Consider the following 21801-nt stretch of genomic DNA (forward strand, 5'->3'; position numbering starts at 1 on the left):
ATCCAGAGTACAAGATGTCTGTCCAAGGAGGTATCTGGCACGTGGTAAAGCAGGAACTGGCGTGGGTCTCCCCACACACCATACCTCCCCAACCCTTGTGCTTTCTCTTGTGGTTTACCACTAAAGGTGAGCCAAAGGGGAACGGACGAATGTGAAAGGACAACGCTCGGTCTCAAGGTAGGTTTTAAGGAATTTATACATAGGCCTTTCAGGTGGCACTAGTGGTAAAGAACCCACCTGCCAATGCAGGAGATGTGAGAGATGCAGGTCCGATCCCTGGGTCGGGAAGATCCCCTGGAGGAGGGCATGGCAACCCATTCCAGGACTCCTGCCTGGAGAATCCCATGGACCGAGGAGCCCAGTGGGCTATACTCCATGGGGTCACAAAGAGTTGGACATGACTTAGCGTCTAAACTACCATATATATGTGTATATACTTGTATATATATGGAATTCCCTGGCAGTCCAGCAACTAAGACTCTGTGTTCCCAATGCAGAGGGCCTGGGTTTGATCCCTTGCAAGGGAACTAGATCCCACATGCCACAACTTAAAGATCACACATGCCACAACCAAGACTCAGATTCTTTTTCAGATTCATTTCCCTTATAGATGATTGTAAAATACTGAGGAGAGTTCCCCGTGCTATACGTGCATCCTTTAAGATTATAACAATGGAAACAAAAATACAACACTCAAGAAAATGTTTATAATGCACATAAAGGGCACAGGCTCCAAAATTGTTGAGCATGAGAATATGCAGATCCTCATATGGACAAAGACTGCCAGGGATTCCCTGAAAATGAAGATGCTCTGTCTTGCTTGAGTTTGGGGACCAGGATGTTTTCTTATTTATACTCATTTTATAAAGCACTGTCATAGTATCCTTGCAATAGAAAAAATATTCTTTTATGTAATTTTGTACATGATATCCCATTTCCAATATACCAAATAAAACTTTGAGGAAACTAATCTGAATTTGCTTGGTCACCAAACTTTTTAAATCTTTTTCCCTAAAGCTATTTTTTAGTTTCCTAAGATAATCCACATAGTAAAGGCTATTGTCTTTCCAGTAGTCATGTACAAATATGAAAGATGGACCATAAAGAATGCAGGGCGCCGAAGAATTGGTGTTTTCAAACTGTGGTGTTGGAGAAGACTCTTGAGAGTTCCTTGCAAAGCAAGGAGATCAAACCAATCAATCTTACAGGAAATCAACCCTGAATACTCACTGGAAGGACTGATGCTGAAGCTGAAGCTCCAATACTCAGGCCACCTGATGCGAAGAGACAACTCACTGAAAAAGACCCTGATGCTGGCAAAGACTGAGGGCAGAAGAAGAGTGTGACGGAGGATGAGATGATTGGATGGCATCACTGATTCAATGAACATGAATTTGAGCTAGCTCCGAGAGATAGTCTAGGACAGAGGAGCCTGGCATGCTGCAGTCCAAGGGGTTGCAAAAAAAGCTGGACATGACTTGGTGACTGAACAATAGCAACAAGATAATCTAACCTTTCAATGAAAAGTCATAAAAATTGTCACCTTCTCACAGGCTTCAGTTGTCATTTTTAAAACTGTCCTTTGAAGAATGATGGGTATTATGGTCAACCGTCTTTGCAGGGTAAAAATGAGGCTGTCAAAAGGGGCTAACTCTGATGCCAGAACCAACCCCAAAGGAAAAACTTTTGCTAGGTCAGGCCACCAGGTAACCCCTCCACATAGGTTTCCAAGCAGTGGATGAGGCCACTGGAAAGCCATTTCCTTTTGAGAATGCAGTGGGTAAAAATATATGTGTAGATGACAAAGCAGACATGAGAGGTATTTAATATTCTAAGTTTTATAGCTGGGTCTCCAAATACATCTTTTCTACAATGTTCTTCAGTGCTCTGAAGAGCAAATGGGGCTCTAAAAGAGGGGTCTCTCTTGTTGGAACCTCCACCTCCCTTCTCTCCACTTCCCTATATTGTAAGGTCATTTGGATGCTTAATCGGGACATCTATTGGTCAAAGAAAAAAAGACTGTGAGCATAATGAGTTGAAACCAGGAGACTCTTCAGTTAATGATGTTTCTGAGACATCTCTGCTGTTGTCATTGTTCAGTCACTCAGTTGTGTCCGACTCTTTGTGTCCCCATAGACTGCAGCACGCGGGGCCTCCCTGTCCATCACCAACTCCCCAAGCCTACCCAAACTCATGTCCATCGAGTCAGTGTTGCCATCCAACCATCTTGTCCTCTGTGCATCTTCTTGTCTCTTCTTGTCATCTTGTCATCAACCTCTTGTCATCTTCTCCTCCTGCCTTCAATCTTTCCCAGCATCAGGGTCTTTTCCAATGAGTCAGTTCTTCGCATCAGGTGGCCAAAGTATCGGAGCTTCAGCATCAGCCCTTACAATGAATATTCAGGACTGATTTCCTTTAGGATTGACAGGCTGGATCTCCTTGCAGTCCAAGGGACTCTAAAGAGTCTTCTCCAACATCACAGCTCAAAAGCATCAATTCTTTGGTGCTCAGCCTTCTTTATGGTCCAACTCTTACATCCATACATGACTAGTGGATAAACCATAGCTTTGACTAGACGGACCTTTGTTGGCAAAGTAATGTCTCTGCTTTTTAATATGCTGTCTAGGTTGGTCATAACTTTTCTTCCAAGGAGCAAGCGTCTTTTAATTTCATAGCTGCAGTCACCATCTGCAGTGATTTTGGAGACCCCCAAAATAAAGTCTCTTGCTGTTTCCATTGTTTCTCCATCTATTTGCCATGAAGAGATGGGACCAGATACCATGATCTTAGTTTTTTGAATGCTGAGTTTTAAGCCAACTTTTTCACTCTCCTCTTTCACTTTCATCAAGAGGCTCTTTAGTTCTTCTTTGCTTTCTGCCATGAGGGGGTGGTGTCATCTGCATATCTGAGGTTACTGACGTTTCTCCCAGCAATCTTGATTCCAGCTTGTGCTTCCTCCAGCCCAGCGTTTCTCATTATGTACTCTGCATATAAGTTAAATAAGCAGGGTGACAATATACAGACATATTCCTTTCCCAATTTGGAACCAGTCTGTTGTTCCATGTCCAGTTCTAACTGCTGCTTCTTGACCTGCATACAGTTTCTCAGGAGGCAGGTAAGGTGATCTGGTATTCCCATTTCATGAAGAATTTTCCACAAGTACTTTTCCGCTATCTTCTTGACTAATATTGTCATCAACAGGAGAATGTTGGATCCCACCAAAAAAAGATGTCCCATATCCAAGGGCAAAGGAGAAGCTCCAACAAGACAGTAGGAGGGGTGAAACAGTGTTTAGAATTAAACCCCATACCCACCACAGACGCTCAGAGGGCTCAAACAAAAGCTTGTGTGCACCAGGACCCAGAGACTCCACAAGAGACTAAGCCAGACCTGCCTTTGAGTGTTTGCGTGTCTCCTATGCAGGCATGGGTCAGCAGTGGCCTGCCATGGGGACAGGGGCTCGGGCTACAGCAGCCCTTGGAGGCACAGCATGGCTCCAATCCTCTTGGAGGAGGTCGCCATCAGCCCCACCATAGAGCCGCCAACCAGACGACCCACAAACCGGAGAACAGTTATCCCAAAAAAGTTCTCTCACTGCTGCAAAAGTTCCAGGGCCCACAACAGACTTCCCAACCTGGGGGTCTGGCAAAGGGACTGAGAACCCCCAGGGAATTTGACTTGATGGCCAGTGGGACTTGATTACAGAACTTCCACAGGACTAGGGAAACAGACTCTTAGAAAGCACAAACAAAACCTTGTGCACACCAGGACCCAGGAGAAAGGAGCACTGACCCCACAAGACACTGAGCCAGAGTTACCTGTGAGTGTCCAAGAGTCTGCAGTGGACGCACGGGAAGACACTGGCCTGCCACGGGTCAGGGGCACTGAATACAAGAGTTCCAGGAGCCATGGTGTGCTGGCCTATGTCCTTTTGAAGGAGGTTGCCATTACCCCTACCGTAGTTTGGCCTCACAGGGAGGGAACACAGCTCCATCCATCAACAGAAAACTGGACATCTCTGTTGCTTACCCTCAAAGGACCTAAACAGCAACCCAGGCTTTTTCAGAGTATGATTACCCAGAAGAGCTAAGAACAGACTGGATGTGAGTTTTTGTTCTATTTTCAGAACCAAGCACTCTGCACCATCACAAATTGCTGATGAGCACAAGTAATTTTAGTTCAGATCTCTACCAGTGAATTTTCTTTCTTTGGACATCACAAATATTGCATTAGTATCCAAAAAGGACTTTGAAAACATCCTTGGAGCTCTTTGAAGTCTGTGTGAGGGTCTTGAATATCCCTATGACTCATGAGCAAAAGGCATAAAAATATTTTCCACGGTTCTGGAAAGCTGTGGGGGCCATGGCCACACATCCCACCCAGCACTTCTAAGCTAGCGCTTGGTCTTCAGAGCCAGGCATAGGGATGACCCACCCAGGGTGTGGTCCCTCTCTGCGCCCCGTGTCACAGAAGGTACACACTCCTCCAGTGCAAAACCTGTTTCCTCCAAGCATCAGCTTTCTGGAGCCTGGGCTGGCTTGTGTGAGCTCCATGAGCCCGTGCCTTGGGAAAGAGCCCCAGGAGGCAGGTGAAGCCATCAAATTCTTTGTTCTATTGCAGCCCGTGGGATGCTGAGAGAGATCTCACCCGTACCAGAGGCTCCTTCACCATCAGCTCCCAGGAGAAAGCAGCAACAGCAATTATTTGATGATTGAGGCTTCTCGGAAATCCTTTTTACCCTATCTATATATATTCTTTTTTAGATTCTCATCATTATAGTTTATTACAATATAATGACTATAGTTCCCTTTGCTAGACAGTAGGACCTTGTTTACATATAGTCGTGCATATCTGTTAATCCCAAACTCCTAATTATCCCTCCCTCCTTGCCCTTTGGTAACTATAAGTTTGTTTTCCATGTCTGCGAATCTGTTTCTGTTCTATAAATAAATTCATTTAAATCATTCTTTTAAGATTTCACATATAAGTGATATCATATGATATTTGTCTCTAGCTGTCTGACTTTGTATGATAATCTCTAGGCCTACCCAAGTTGCTACAATGGCATTATTTCCTTCCTTTTTATGGCTGAGTAGCATTCCCAGGGTGTGTGTGTGTGTGTGTACCACAATTTCTTTAGTCATCTGTCAATTAACATTTAGGTTGCTTCCTTGTCTTGGTTATTGTAAACAGTACTGCTACAAACATGTATCTTTTCAAATTAGAGTATTCTCCAGATACATGCCCAGGAGTGGGATTGATGGATCATATGGTAATTCTGGCTTCCCCAGTGGCTCAGGGGTGAAGAAACCACCTATGATGCAGGCAACCCAGGAGATGTAGGTTCAATCCCTGGGTCGAGAAGATCTCCTGAAGGAGGGCATGGCAACCCATTCCAGTATTCTTGCCTGGAGAATCCCATGGACATGGCAGCCTGGTGGGCTACAGTCCAGAGAGTCGCAAAGAGTCAAACACGACTGAAGTGCCAGCACACATGCACGCATGGTAATAACTCTATTTTTAGTTTTTAGGGAACCTCTATACTGTTCTCCATAGTGGCTGCACCAATTCACATTCCTACGAACAGTGTAGGATGGTTCATTTTTTCCCCACACCCTCTCCAGCATTTATTATTTGTAGACTCTTTGATGATGACCATTCTGACCAGTGTGAGGGGACACCTCATTGTCGCTTTGACTTGCATCTCTCTAATGAGTGATGCTGAGCATTTTTTCACGTAAAATCAATTGGCACTGACATGTCCCTCGCAGATGCTGACATCCCGCCTTTAGTATCACCTCAGTGACTTCATGGTGCAAAACCCGCTTGATCTAAAGTGAGTATCTGGAATGCGTTCAGAACGCCTTCCTTGAGGTGTAGTGATAAAAAAGGAAAACATGGAAGCTGTGAAAGGCATTCACGACTCTGTGATGTACAAGCACCAACAAGCACAAAGAGAAACTGTCTAGAAGCCAGAATTGGAAAGATCCCAACAGCTTAAGCTTTCGAACTACATGGTGGGGAAGAGAGACGATTCTTGGAAAGCATGCAGAGCAGACTCAAAGGGCAATAACACTGTGCTCTTTTTCAGCTCAAATTTGGCAAAAATTCTTCCAACTTCACCTAAAAAAAAGTGTTGTTATACAGTAGATATGGAGAGATCATTACAAGTATGAGTGATATAAATTAATAAAGATGTGTTAATGAGACACTTAATAAAATGGCACATTCTCAATTTGGATATTTCGGTTTTGATATTACTCAAAACATGAGGACAACAGATAACACTGCCAAATCTGCAGTGGGGAGGGGAGGGGGGCATCTTACACAAAATAAAGTAAGGAAGAATAGAGAAGCAACATTTCATACATAGCTCAGTTGGTAAAGAATCCGCCTGCAAGGCAGGAGACCCCCCAGTTCAATTCCTGGGTCAGGAAGATCTTCTGGAGAAGGGATAGGTTACCCACTCCAGCATTCTTGGGCTTCCCTCGTGGCTCAGCTGGTAAACAATCTGCCTACAATGTGGGAGACCTGGGTTCCATCCCTGGGTTGGGAAGATCACCTGGAGAAGGGAAAAGCTACCCACTTCAGTATTCTGGCCTGGAGAATCCCATGGACTGTATAGTCCATGGGGTTGCAAAGAGTCAGACACAGCTGAATGACTTTCACTTTCAAAGAAGCAACCGAGTACAGGAGGGAGGTTCAGATTTGGGGGTCAAGGGGAAGTAAATAAAAACTGGAGAAGCTATATAATCTTGCTGGGACTCAGTTTCCTCCTTGATAACTTGGGAATAATAGAGCTTAACTTACAGAGTTGTTATGAGAACAGAAGACACTATGAAAAGCACTTACCCATGGCCATTCAATAAATGGCAGCCACTCCTGCTGCTGGAAGCTAGTATTCTGGGACGTAAAGAAACTGGTGTCACACGGTACCACAGATGAGGGTGGGCCAGCATGGTGGAAGGAAAAGTGGTCAACTTGGGGCGCAAATAACAAAGAGCTGGAAAAGCAGGGGGCTGACAGAAAGCAGAGGCTGATCCCCAGAACTGATGTCCTTCACTCTATAAACCAGAGAAGATGACCTGAGCTTCCTCAGCATCGAAGGTGCAGTTCTGGGCCCTACTGGATCGGGCCAGATCTCACAGCTGAGTAGCCAAATGAGTCTGTGGGCTGGCTTCCCAGACTACACACTTTAACACAAGGGCCAGGGACTCAGATTCCCTGAACAACCACTATGTGCCCACACTATGCTTGATAGCACAAACCTGGCACAAAACGTTAAAGCCTGAGGTGGGTAGATATTTACATATCTTACTATTGGAGATCAGTCCTGAATATCCATTGGAAGGACTGATGCTGAAGCTGAAACTCCAATCCTTTGGCCACCTGATGTGAAGAACTTACTCATTTGAAAAGACCCTGATGCTGGGAAAGATTGAAGGCAGGAGGAGGAGGGGATGACAGAGGATGAGATGGTGGGATGGCATCACCGACTCAATGGACATGGGTTTGGGTGGACTCTGAGAGTTGGTGATGGACAGGGAGGCCTGGCGTGCTGTAGTCCATGGGGTCGCAAAGAGCTAGACATGACTCAGTGACTGAACTGAACTGAACTGAAACACTTACCCATCTTAGGCTTTAACCCTCTGTGTTGGAATAGTAAGAGAATAAAAGGGGGGAGTGAAAGTGTTAGTAGCTCAGTCATGTCTAACTCTTTGCAATCCCATGGACTGTAGCCCACCAGGCTCCTCTGTCCATGGGATTCTCCAAGTAAGAATACTGGAGTGGGTTGCCATGCCCTTCTCCAGGGGATCTTCCCAAACCAGGGATCAAATCCAGGTCTCTTGCATTACAGGCAGATTCTTTCCCACTGAGCCATCAGGGAAGTCAAAAGGGGAGGAGGGCGATGTCCACATTCCTATATCATAAAATCAGATATATAAATGCATAAAATCAGATATAAAAATGCATTTCATGCTTGTTCATGCTTGACCAATCAAGACTATAAGGTCCTGTACAGATATGAAGATCTCTAAAAAGCACACACAGAGTTTAAGTTCAGTTCAGAGTTTAAGGCCAAAGTCAAAATTGTCTGTTCCAAGCAAGAGCTACGTGAGACTGCATATCAACTCCAATCATACCGAAATTGCTTGGAACATTTCTAATATTTCTTTTGCTCCCTCCGACTTAAAAAAAAAAAAAGATATTTTCAGGGTGCAACTTTTACTTCTTTGAAGGTAATTTAATTGTCACAATAAGAAGGCAATTTAATTGTCACAATAAGAAGGCACTTAGAGCCTAGTCTGCTAATGCTGAGTAATAGTACTGGGATAAAAACAAGGTTGGTTCAGAAGCAACGAAACTGATTTCCTTGTGCTTTTAGTCTGCCTGTCCTTGCCCTGCTGCCCAAAACACCCCAGTGCCAATGTCAGGGACCCCCTCCTCCCACAGCCTGTGGCTCACACGAGTAATGCTGCTTAATCAGATATTTCTGGCTTTTCACCTTCCAGATACATGGTAGGATTGCATTTCCTCAGCTCCTTTAGCTGGGTGAAGCCATGTGAAATGTTTTAGAAAGTTACAAGTTATGAGTGGAATGTTGGTGGGAGATTTCACTGCTGCAAAGAGACCTTCTAGATTTCTGGTTCCCTCTGCACGGATCAGACACATTGGAAATAGTGGCTGCCCCAGTGGTCTGGGAGCCTGATTGACAAGAATGAGCAGAACCCTTCAACCTTTGATCCAACTCTCCACAGATACGTAGCATGAATGAGACATGCATCTCGGTTGAATTCCCTAGTTGTTCAGTGGTTAGGACTCCAAGCTTCCAAGGCAGGGGGTATGGGTTTAATCCCTGCTTGGAGAGCTAAGATTCTGCATGCTACATGGCACAAGCAACAAGAAAAAAAGAATCTTTGTTGTCTTATGCCACTGAGATCAGGGGGCTATTTGTTACTGTAGCATAACCTAGGCTATCCTGACTAGTACAATGAGAAGCAGCTCTAGCTCTTCAGGGTCTCACTGGAATTCAAAGTGAACACTGTCTGCTTTTTCCAGGCATGAAGTTAGAAACAACCTCCTATTGTTCTTTGTATTGGGACACTTTAGACAAAACAGGCTTGAACAATAAGAGGAACTTCAAAATCACTCTGAAAGATGGTAGTCCTATGATTATATAACTCTTAAAGAGACTACCTTGAAAGACTGCATTTATTTGTAAGTGTTAAATCTTATTTGTTACCACAATGAGGTATCATTATATCCCTATCAGAATGGCTAAAATTAAAAAGTGAGAGTATCAAATGCTGGCAAGGATGCAGAGAAACTGGATCACTCATGCCTTGCTAGAAAGAACGCAAAGTGGTACAGCCACTCAGAACAGAAATGTCACAGTTGCTTACAAAACCAATTATACGCTTATTATAATACCCAGCTATTTCACTCAGGCAAGCGAAAACATGTTCTCACAAAACCTGTATACAAATATTGACAGCAGATTCCTTCATAGCATCTGGAAACAACTCAATATACTTCTGTGGGTAAATATATACACTATGGTAAATCTATACCATGGACCACTACTCAGCAAGAAAAAGAAACAAAGGACTGGTGTGTGAAATGACTTGGATGGATCCCAAAGGAATTATGCTAAGTGAAAAAAAGAGATACAAATATATTGGATTTTTGAAAAGACAAAATTACAGAATTGGAGAACAGGTTAGTGGTGGCCAGGGGTTAGGCAAGGTGGGAGGCAGGGAGCTGGCTGAGGCTATAGAAGGGTAAGATAAGGAATTCTGGTCATGGAATTGTTCCATATCTTGACTTAATTATCACATGAATCTACACATGTGGTGTGACACTGCAGAGAATTCAATACACGCCAACACAAGTGCACGTTCGTCCGAATAAGGCCAATGGCTTTTAATCGCGTCCTAGTGGCAACCCTAAACTGCAGTTACTTGAGAGCCTATCAACGGGGGGAACTGGGTGAAGCACAAACACACCTCTGCGTGATTTCTCACAACTGTGTATGAGTCCACGCTTATGCCACAACAAAAAGTTTTTTATAAACCTTGAGTGGCTAAAAAACAAACAAAAACCCAACTGTATCTTTATTCTCTGTCCCCTTATCCTGGTTTATCTTCTTTATTTTTGGCTGTTCTGGGTCTTCATTGCTGCACAGGCTTTTCTCTAGTTGCAGCGCACAAGCCTGTCTTTCTTGTGGAGCAGAGGTTCTATGGCGTGTGGGCTTCAGGAGCTGTGGTGCATGGACTCAGGAGCTGTGGTGCATGGACTCAGGAGCTGCGGCTTCCACCTCTAGAGCACAGGCTCAGTAGTTGTGGTGTAGGGGCTTAGTTGCTTTGAGGCAGGTGGGATCATCCTGGACCAGGGATTGAACCCGTGTCTCCTGCGTTGGCAGGTGGATTCTTTACCACAGAGTCACCAGGGAAGCCCCTTTCTAATTTTCTTTAGAACACTGAAACTACTAAACATCACAAGTGTTTATCTGTTATTTTTTGCCTCCTCTGCTGATATGTAAGCTCTACATGGATAGAGACTGTTTTGTCTTCCTGGGGCCTAGAACATCTCTAGCAGCAAGCTGATGCCCAGGATCAATTTGTGGAATAAATGAATAAATGTGAAATATGAACGAATGAATGTGCTTTCATTGCAGCACTTTCAACATTTTGGCAAGCTGTAAAACCTAAACCAAACAATTTGATCAACATTTTGCACCCTTTCTAACTCCACGAGTTACAGGTCTCAATGCAGAACTATTCCTTTTATAACAACAGAAACGTAACTCATCTTCCCAAGTACATAATGCCTGCTTTGCTTTCAGCCTCCAGAGATTCAACACGCCTCGGCAGAGGTGAAAGAATGAACCGAATTAGATAATTATAGAAGAATGCATTTCAGCTTGGGTGTCATTTGGCAAGCATAAATTCTAGGTCAGCTTCATGGATGCTTTATAAACTCAAGCAAAAAAAAAACACACCAAAAGCCTAATAGTAGTCAAACAAAAATGCCATATTTGAACCATGTGTCATAAGTTGAAATCAAATAATTACTCCTTTTTTTCTTTTCTGGCCACATGCCTTATCTCAGTGAAGCTGAGTTTATTCTAAGGAGCCAATTAAATGACCATCAAGGCCAAGCCGAGGCCAGGAACTTGAAGTGAATTGCAAACCAAACAAGAGAACAAATTGCAGTCATTTCCTGGATCTGAAACCAAATCTTAATATGAACTGTTTACTGAAATGTGAACCAGCTAAAGTTTGAGAGTAATTTCCAAACACACCTGAGGATTTGGTCTAATCACGTAACCGAACCCATATATATTTAAAAGCTTTTGAACAGACTTGGAAACTCACATTGCTAAACAAATCTCAGAACAAACTCAAATGAAACTAATAGTTCTTTACAGTGAGCTGACTAAGGAACACACAATAGAAATGTGATGATCGACCTTCTTTTTTCCGAGTCAACATTATAATGAGGTGAGTTTTAACACAATTCAGTCTGCAATTATTTTTCCAAGAGAGACTATACGATCCTTTTGATAGGTGTGTACTGTGTGCAGGAGGAGGAAGGAGGAAGTTAGGGGGTCGGGATTATAATGGACAAGGAAAGGACTCAGAGGCGATGAAGCGAAGTGTGTCCTTAGAGATGGGAAACCCAACCGTTTCTGGAGACTTCGTTTTCATACTAGGAAGAGACAGGGCAGTAACAGGGTCGTCCAGACCCCAAAGCTGCAGGAGACACACTGCTTCCGGAGGTCGGAGAGCGGCCCTGGACCCTGGGGCGGCAGGTGCGTTACCTGTGGAGAGCTGGGCGGGGAGCGGGTTCATCTCCTTGTCCACCATCTTCTGGTACAAGGCCCTCAGGCTGAAAGGCTCCACCGTGAAAGGCAGGGTCCCGGTCAGCATGGCATACATGTTCACACCTCTGGAAGGAGAGACACACCAGACGTGAGACCGGAAGACGAGCCGGGAAGAAGACAGAGCGGCCAGGGGCGTGGGGAAGCTGGGTCCTGCCGCCTCCGCGTCCACCTCGGCGCTGCTCGGCCATTCCTCGAGCGCTCAGCTCTGCGCTGAGACAGGAGGTGTGAAAGGCACGAGCGAAAGCGCAGCTGCGGAGAGGCGGACCGTGGTGACAACAGGGGTTTAAAGAGCGTCAAGATGACACAAATGACCTATTTTTATAAAACAGGGACAGACTCAGAAAAGAAACGTGGGGTTACCAAAGAGGAGAGGCAGGGGGATGACTTAGGAGTTTGGGATTAACATACACACACTCCTATAAGAAGGGCCAACTCTATAGCACAGGGAACTCCACTCAATATTCTGTAATAACCTCTATGGGAAAGAATCTGGAAAAGAATGAATCCATGTATCTGAATAACTGAAGCACTTTGCTGCACACACACAATATCACAATATTGTAAATCAACTATCTTCCAAAATAAAAATTAAAAAGGAATAAATTCAGGGACTTTCCTGGAGGTAAGACTCCATGCTTCCACTACAGGGGACATGGGTTTGATCCTTGGTTGGGGAACTAAGATCCCACGGGCCGTGGGGCACAGCCAAAAAATTAATTAATTAATCAACTTTTAGAAAGTAAATAAAGAGCTTCAGAAGCTACCCCCATAAGGAGGGGAAACTATGTCCTTTTCTTCTGGAAGGAAGTCCAGACCAAATGATGTGAAAAATGCCTGTGTAAGTAGGAACCTCGAATAAAAGTAGTTCCGCCATAATGCAGTTTTCAAGTATAGTTTATGAGGTGGAGCCTGGAGGAGGCCAGATCAAAAACATACACGGCAAGACCCTCCACGGGAGGGCAAGTCACAGTCTGGCCAGCCTGCGTGGCTACTACTCAGCCCTTGGAGACAGAAGTCTCACACCCAAACTGGTGTTTCGCTCTTCTCTTGAATTCCGTTTTGGCCTGTACCTAGAGAAATTCCTTTGGAGGTGGGGAGGAAGGGAGATCTCTTTCCCACTCTTATTTTTGGTATCATTTTTTATTGGGAGATTCTGCCATCCAGCTCACATGTGGTCAAAATGCCTTCCGAATGGGCTTCACTACCTACAGCCAAAACCAAACTAGAGAACAGTAACATCTCTTGGAGGACTTTTCTTTTCCTGATGTGCAAAACCTAATATCATTTTGATGAGATTTCCTGATGGGGTGAAATGCCTGGCCTGCCAAGAGATCTCGAGTGCTCAAAAGTGCGCAGGGGAGTGTTTTAAAAAGAGGCAACAAGATCTCCAGTCAAAACAAATCCAATGAGACTGATTGAAATGAAGACCCGTGGGGCCTGTTCCACTGAGGTGCCTCTGAATTACAGCACTCTGGAGAGGGACAGGTCCAGAATCCACGGGCTCCGGCTAGAAGTTATTCTCGAATTGCAGGCGTATGCTAAGACCCAGTTCTTGCTTTGTAACTCGAAGTGGAGTTAAGGAGACGGATACAGCATCATTCACTTCTCAATGCTTGCAGGCTGGCTCTCAGTCTCATACAGCAGTATTGATGGCTGGCCCCCGGAGGGGATACCAGACAAGTAGCTGCCATCTCAGACTCAGAACTGGGTGAAGGCAGACAACCAGCAAATCAACAAATAAATAAGTTCAAGTGTTTCAAGTAGTGAGTGCCGAGGGGATAAGAAAATGCTGAACTCTGCGGCTCTGGACCCCAGAGGAGTTCAATTAAGGGAGAGAGACGACTATAATAAGTACTTGAAGATGGGAGCCCTCTCGGGATAAGTATACGTGTGTGAGTTTATCTGTCTCGGCCAACTGGTTACGAGGATAAATTATGTGGACCAAGCAGTGGAGACAAAAGGGCTTCCCTGGTGGTCCAGTGGTTAAGAATCTGCCTTGCAATGCAAAGCACACCAATTCGATCCCTGACCCAGGAAGATTCCACGTGCTGCAGGGTAACCAAGTCAATGTGCCACAACTATGGAACCCACTCGCTGCAACCACCGAAGCCTGAGTGCCCTGGGGTCTGCTTTCTGCAATGAGAAGCCTGTGCACCGCAACGACAGTAGCCCCCACCCGCTCAGCAACAACAACCCAGCACAGCCAAAATAAATAACTAAATAAATATTTAAATTCTTAAAAAGGAAATGCAGGTAAGAATGAACAAAGCATATCCAGCACTGTTTAAAGCAGCATTTCCCTGTGTGTGCTTAGTGGAACACCATCCTCAAGACAAGACTAGATGTTGGGTGGATAAACTTTCTGTGGCCAAATAATTTGCAGAGCAGTCATCTGGCGTGAAGTGGGTGAAAGGGGCTCAGAATGGGGACCAGCAGACTGAGGCACGTTGTTCATTAAGTTCTGAACGGGAGGGACAGCATATGGTAGAAAGAGAGAGGAGGAAAATTAGCAATAGGGACGTTTGAAGGGGAGACGCCAAGACGCAGCGTGGAAAGCCGGACGATGGTGGCGATATAACAGAAGCCAGGAAGCCGGGAGGAGAGGTAGTCTGGCGGCAGAGGAAAAGGGGATTAGGGGAACTAACCTGTTTGAGAACCTTCAATGCACTGCTGCACTGTGGATACGTTTGAGGCAGAGCCAACCATCCTTGCTTGGAGGATTCTTGGAGGCTGATAAAGCGAGAAAGCTAAGAGGGCCCTCCAAATTGTACCATTTGTGCATTTAAAGGGGTCTTGGACACATGGCTCTTGGGGATGGAAATCCCGTGGGACACTCCACAAGGTTGTTGTTGGGGACCCCGGTGAAGCTTCAGAGTCAAGCTCTTCCAGCCCCCTAAGGCAGCTCAGGCCATTCAGGGCAATGCTACGCATGGGCAAGGGCTTCAAATACTGAGCCGGAGTCTACAACTCCTACCCGTCAGCTGTGGGACCAGCCAGTGCTGTCCCCACTCACCTCGGTATGCATTAATTCTCGCTCTGACACTCATATCTAAAGCTGAAGAGTCTGGTACTTAAACAAAATTATTTTTCCCGCAGGTGGTTTTTTTGATACTCAATCCGTGTAGTAGGCTTCCCTAGTGGCTCAAACGGTAAAGAACCTGCCTGCCATGCAGGAGACTCAGGTTTGATCCCTGGGTCAGGATGATCCTCTGGAGAAGGGCATGGCAACCCACTCCAGTATTCTTGCCTGGAGAATGCCATGGACAGAGGAGCCTGGAGGGCTACAGTCCAAGGGGCCACAAAGAGTCGACACGACTCAGCAACTAAACAACAACAAACTGCTTCTTTGACCAAATTGACCCCAGGTTTCACTTCTCTCGGAGAAGTTTACCATCAACAAAAACCGTCATAAATCTGTAAAGAAGACCCAGCTCTCTATCCAGCATCTTTTACCTATAAATGGATAATAGTAGACCCTACCTCTCAGGTCGTATCAGGGTCAAATGAACTAAGCCACAGAAAGTACTGAATGCCATGCCTGACATAATCTTAGTGCTTGATAAATGTGACCTATTGTTTCATCACAAAACTTTTTAAAAACAAGAGACAAAAAGCTACAATTATATTTGTACCCTATTGCCAAATAATAATGGAAATCTACATTAATAGTCCTATGGCCGCAGTACATTTGAAAAGGGAAGCCAGACTGAGCATCTTAATCCCCCTCCCCTAGAGTTTTCATAAATGTTTAATATCTGGATAAGGAAAATCTAGCCCCTTTGACATTTCGGAAGGATGTGAGAATACCAAGGGAGAAATGTGGAATGCAGTGTATAAACCTCCATAATCCCACAGAATTAGTAGAAGTTTCAAAACACGCTCAGAATTTCCTGATGTGTCTTTTGAAACATGGCCCAGGGGCTTTCTCGCTTCTCCCTGGCAGACATGGGGCCCCCAAGAACCACAAAGAGTTTGAAAGAAAGTAACGAGGTGTCGGGACGAAGGAGGGCGACCTGCGTGCGTGCTCAGTCACTCAGTCATGTCCGACTCTGCATTCCCATGGACCATAGCCCACCAGGCTCCTCTGTCCATGGGATAATACTGGATATGGGTTGCCATCTCTTCCTCCAGGGGATTTTCCAGACCCAGGGATCGAACCCACATCTCCTGCATTGCAGGCAGATTCTTTACCACTGAGTCACCAGGGAAGCCCAAAGGAGGCCAACAAGAAATAAAATTCAAGGCTTCCAAACAGAGAGAAATAAGGGTGAGTCACCAACAGATGCAAGCCAATCCAGAGACACTGACTGGGTGGAATACTCTGATGTCAAAAGAGAAAGAAAAAGTGCACCAGAAGGGTAGCTGCAAGAAGAGAGGAAGGGGTCCCGGGAAAAGTAGACGTGGAATCTTTGGGATTAAACCAGGGGCCAGGGGACATCCCTGATGGTCCAGTGGTTAAGAACTTGCCATGCGATGAAGGGGACTCGGGTTCAGTCCCTGGTCAGGGAACTAAGATCCCACATGCCAAAGGGCAACTAAGCCCGTGGGCCACAACTAGAGACCTCATGAGCTGGAACTACTGTAGCCGGCACTCTACAGCCCTTGCGACACAATCAAGACCCAGTGCAGCAAAATAAATAAATGAAAATAATTTTTTAAAAAGATTAGGAGCCAAGTAGTGGTCCTGATATTTAGTCTAATACAAAAAAATACTCCCTGGAGGGAAAGCTAGGGTATCACTTGGCATCTCCGAAAGGAAAGACCGAGGGGCTCAGGTCCCTGGAGAAGTCAACCAGCAACTTTAACAAAAAGAGACAAAGTAATTTGCAGAGCTGTGGTGTCAGGGAGGGAGTGAATATTGGTTCTTACAGGGCTGGTGGGCAGCTCAGCTTACACCAGAGGGAAGCTGAGAGAACCTTCAGCTGACATGCCTTGCTTCCGTGTGATTCTTCGAGAAAGAAACTGCCTCATAAAAATTAAAAATAATTCTCTGCCTAAAAGCAATAGCCTTCCACATTTCAGTATCAGCTTTCAGTACAACCTCCAATTTAAGGTCTTAAAAATAGAGTGGGAACGGATCCATCCATTTGGAAAATCACGAAGTTCACTACTACAGCATTATATGGTCTGTGTTCAGCAAAAGATTATTTTCTTGTGGATTTTAAGACTCCCCCCCCCCCCCCCGCCGCTTCTTTTCCTTTCTTCCCTCTTCTCTTCTAAGTGTGCATGCTAGCTCCAAAAACAAAAAGTCTTGGATTTTGTAACTGAAAAATCTCTGAAGCTAAAGAAAGTTTCTCTTCTAAAAGTCAATGTGCATGTAACCCGAGGAATCCCTCCTCCCTCACCTAGCTTTTAAAAATTCTTTGCCAAAACCCTTTGGGGAGCTCAAGGCTTTTTAGGGCATAAGCCACCTCATCTCTTTGCATGGCCTTGCAATGAACCTTTCTCTGATCCAAAAAAAAAAAAAGGCAAAAGCTCTAAACTACCCAAAAGAAGTCATCAGGTTATTCTTTCTGCCTGTTTCTCCTGCCATCTTTCATTTGAAGGGAGCCTGAATGGAGACAAAATGCTATCCTTCCAGATTTGAGTCCTGGAAGTAGCTGGTGGTGTCTGGTGTACTTTTACAAAACAGTTCTGGGGACTGAAACGAATTCTCCAGCTCTTCCTCCTGAAAACCTAGGTCTACACGGGGATAGAACTAGAAACAAGACGGCGCCCCTCAGCCAACTTGTCTACCCAAAAGGACAGCACTGGGACAGATTTTTCCCACTCAGTGTGCCTGGGAAGATGGCCTAGATATTTGTGCAGGGCACTCAACTAAGCTCCAGGTCTTCACACAAATGCTTCCCCCACTCCAGATGGCCCCATAAGAGCCAAGAGCAGCTTTGGTGAAAAAAATGTTGTATTCTCAATCTCTGGAGGACAGAACTCTCCATTCTCCTTTTCCCTACCCTTAGATACTCTCCATAGTTCTCCAGAGAGCACTGTAATATTTTGAAAATTAAGTTAGTTTTGATTCTTTTCATTTAAAAAGTATATCTGCATTCAAGTTTTTTTTTTAATTAGCATTTATGCCACTTTGAGGAAAAGCCAGTCAACAGTAAAAAAAGGTTCACTGCAACAGAATGAACATTTAGTTTTTGTCTCTGAAATTTCAAAATTCATTGGAGATAAAGATATAGATATTTGATTCATATAGATTAAAGGGAAGAAGTGAATTATTTTAGAGATATTCGTATATGGTCCAAATACAAAAACATTGACTGTTGAAAATAATGGGAATTCCCCAAGATGTTGCTGTTGTTCACTCACTAAGTTGTATTCTGACTCTTTGTGACCTCATGGACTGCAGCATGCCAGGCTCCTCTGTCCTCTGCTATCTCCCAGAGTTTGCTTAAATTTATGTCCATTAAGTCAGTGACGCTATCTAACCGTCTCAACCTCTGTCACCCCCTTCTCCTCCTGCCCTCAGTCTTTCCCAGCATCAGGGTCTCTTTCAGTGAGTCAGTTCTTCGCATCAGGTGGACAAAGTACTGGAGCTTCAGCTTCAGCATCAGTCTTTCCAATGAATAGTCGGGGTTGATTTCCTTTAGGATTGATTGGTTTGATCTCCTTGTTGTTCAAGGACTGTCAAGAGTCTTCTCCAGCACCACAATTTGAGAGCATCAGTTCATCAGCACTCATAATTAAGACCCTATTAGATCAGATCAGTTGCTCAGTCGTGTCCGACTCTTTGTGACCCCATGAATAGCAGCACGCCAGGCCTCCCTGTCCATCACCAACTCCCGGAGTTCACCCAGACTCACGCCCATGGAGTCAGTGATGCCATCCAGCCATCTCATCCTCTGTTGTCCCCTTCTCCTCCTGCCCCCAATCCCTCCCAGCATCAGAGTCTTTTCCAATGAGTCAACTCTTCGCATGAGGTGGCCAAAGTACTGGAGTGTCAGCTTTAGCATCATTCCTTCCAAAGAAATCCCAGGGCTGATCTCCTTCAGAATGGACTGGTTGGATCTCCTTGCAGTCCAAGGGACTCTCAAGAGTCTTCTCCAACACCACAATTCAAAAGAAGCAATTCTTCAGCACTCAGCATTCTTCACAGTCCAACTCTCACATCCATATATGACCACAGGAAAAACCATAGCCTTGACTAGACGAACCTTTGTTGGCAAAGTAATGTCTCTGCTTTTGAATATGCTATCTAGGTTGGTCATAACTTTCCTTCCAAGGAGTAAGTGTCTTTTAATTTCATGGCTGCAGTCACTATCTGCAGTGATTTTGGAGCCCAGAAAAATAAAGTCTGACACTGTTTCCACTGTTTCCCCATCTATTTCCCATAAAGTGGTGGGACCAGATGCCATGATCTTCATTTTCTGAATGTTGAGTTTTAAGCCAACTTTTTCACTCTCCACTTTCACTTTCATCAAGAGGCTTTTGAGTTCCTCTTCACTTTCTGCCATAAGGGTGGTGTCATCTGCATATCTGAGGTTATTGATATTTCTCCCAGCAATCTTGATTCCAGTTTGTGTTTCTTCCAGTCCAGCGTTTCTCATGATGTACTCTGCATATAAGTTAAATAAACAGGGTGACAATATACAGCCTTGACGAACTCCTTTTCCTATTTGGAACCAGTCTGTTGTTCCGTGTCCAGTTCTAACTGTTGCTTTCTGACCTGCATACAAATTTCTCAAGAGGCAGATCAGGTGGTCTGGTATTCCCATCTCTTTCAGATTTAAGACCCTATAAATACTGCTTATTGCTAAGCCAGCTTGTATATTATATGTAATAGGATATTAAAAATGGGACCCCCCTTTTTTTCTCTCTCAGTTTAGGCTGAATCTCCAGGATGATAAATGCTGTTGATTCTTATAACCCAAAGTGAGACCTGAGGCTTCCTGAGCAGGACTTACAATGGAGAATCTTCTTTATGGTCAAACTCTCACATCTGTACATGACTACTGGAAAAATCCTAACATTGACTAAATGGATCTTTGTTGGAAAAGGGAAGTCTCTGCTTTTTAATATGCTTTGTAGGATGGTCATAGCTTTCCTTCCAAGGAACAAGCATCTTTTAATTCATGGTGGCAGTCACCGTCCACATGCTCACCATTTTCCATTTCCATTGTTAATTCCTGGTTCACTAGAGGAGGAGTCTCCTAGGGGCCCCTTTGGTGGGGAAGAGTTTTCTTTCCCACGGTTTTCTTGAATGACAAGCTGGTTTTCTTCCTGAACCAGTGTCAGAAGTCTTAAAGAAAGGCCCCATCTACCTGTCAAGGTCACACAAAAAAACCACGTCTGGAGATGGGAGCTTGCTTTTGGTTTTCGAAGTGGACTCTTCCTTCTGTTGTTTCAGAGCTATAAAGAGGGGTGCTTTGTAATAACAGTGTCCGACCGGGGAGAAAACTGGCCCCACTTCCACTTTTGTTAAACAGCCTTTCAAATTAAATTCTCTCTGGGCTTTCCATTTCCAGTGCTGCCAGCCAAGCTGTGGGCACCAAATAGAAACCTACCCAGCATCTCAGACACAACGCCCCAAAGTGCTGGGAAATTAATCTCTTGAAGAAGGCTCTGAAGTTGTGTTTTCTCCAAGATTAAGAGCAGAAGGAATCAGGCTTTTCATACCTTCCTGCCTTTGCTCAACTGTTCCCTCTGCCTGGAAAGTTTCTTCTCCTCTTCTCCACCTGACAAACTACTTCATCCCTCAGAAGCAGATTAAACTCTCCTCCGATGCCTCTCTTAAAAAAAAAAAAATTTTATGTGGGCCATTTTTTAAGTCTTTATTGAATTTTTTGTTACAATACTGCTTCTGTTTTATGTTTTGGTTTCTTGGCTATGAGCCCTGTGGGATCTTACCTCCCCAACCAGGGGCTGAACCTGGACCCCGTGCATTGAATGGCAAAATCTCAACCACTGAACTGCCAGGGAAGTCCCTGATGCCTTCTTGAATTTAACCCACCTGAGCAGCCACATTTGATCTCTGCACAGTGTCTTCTGACATGCTTTATTGGTTTAAAGGTGAGACTTCTAGGTCACCTATAAGCAAGTATCTTAGCTTGACTACCATAACCCGAAGGGGTGGTTTAACCACCAGAAGTTAATTTTCTCACAGTTCTGGAGGCTGGAAGTCTGGATCAGGATGCCAGCGTGGTCAAGTTCCACTGAGGTTTCTTTTCCTGGCTTGTAGACAGCCACCTTGGAGAAGGAAATGGCAACCCACTCCAGTTTTGTTGCCTAGAGAATCCCGTGGACAGAGGAGGCTGGTGGCCTGCTGTCCGTAGGGTCGCACAAAGTCAGACACGGCTGAAGCGCCTTAGCATGCATGCATGCATTGGAGAAGGAAATGGCAACCCACTCCAGTGTTCTTGCCTGGAGAATCCCAGGGATAGAGGAGCCTGGTGGGCTGCCGTCTGTGGGGTCGCACAGAGTCGGACACGACTGAAGTGACTTAGCAGCAGCAGCAGCAGCCTTCTCTCTGTGTCCTCCCATGAGAGAGACTAAGCAAGCTCTTCTCAAAAGAACACCAGTGCCATCATGAAGTCTCCACCCTCAAGACCTCCCAAAGGCTCCATCTCTGAATACCATCACATTGGGAGTGAGTGGTTTAACATATGCATTTGAGGGAGACACCATTCAATCCACAGCAGAACATGTTTTTGCGCACGTGCTCAGTCGTGTCCGATTCTTTGTGACCCCATGGCCTATAGCTCGCCAGTTTCCTCTTGTCTATCTACAGAATTTTCCAGGAAAGGATACTGGAATAGGTTGCCATTCCCTACTCCAGAGGATCTTCCTGATCCAGGGATCAAACTGGCATTGCCCAAGTCTCCTGCATTACAGGCAGATTGTAGGTAGCAGTAGATAAGTGTGTTCCATTTTTTAAAATAACCACAAATTCCATGTTACTCTTTCCATCAAGG

General features: G+C 44.8%; 1 protein-coding gene across 1 annotated transcript in view; it reads right to left on the bottom strand.

The window, feature by feature from the left end:
- Positions 1-21801, bottom strand: part of HUNK (hormonally up-regulated Neu-associated kinase) — a 131016-nt gene that overhangs the window by 34668 nt on the left and 74547 nt on the right. Inside the window, exon 5 of the mRNA XM_070785786.1 lies at positions 11825-11952. Within this exon, the coding sequence (XP_070641887.1) occupies positions 11825-11952 (128 nt within the window). The remainder of the gene's footprint in view (positions 1-11824; positions 11953-21801) is intronic.

The sequence above is a fragment of the Bos indicus genome, chromosome 1, assembly GCF_029378745.1.
Source record: "Bos indicus isolate NIAB-ARS_2022 breed Sahiwal x Tharparkar chromosome 1, NIAB-ARS_B.indTharparkar_mat_pri_1.0, whole genome shotgun sequence".
NCBI classification, from domain to species: domain Eukaryota; kingdom Metazoa; phylum Chordata; class Mammalia; order Artiodactyla; family Bovidae; genus Bos; species Bos indicus.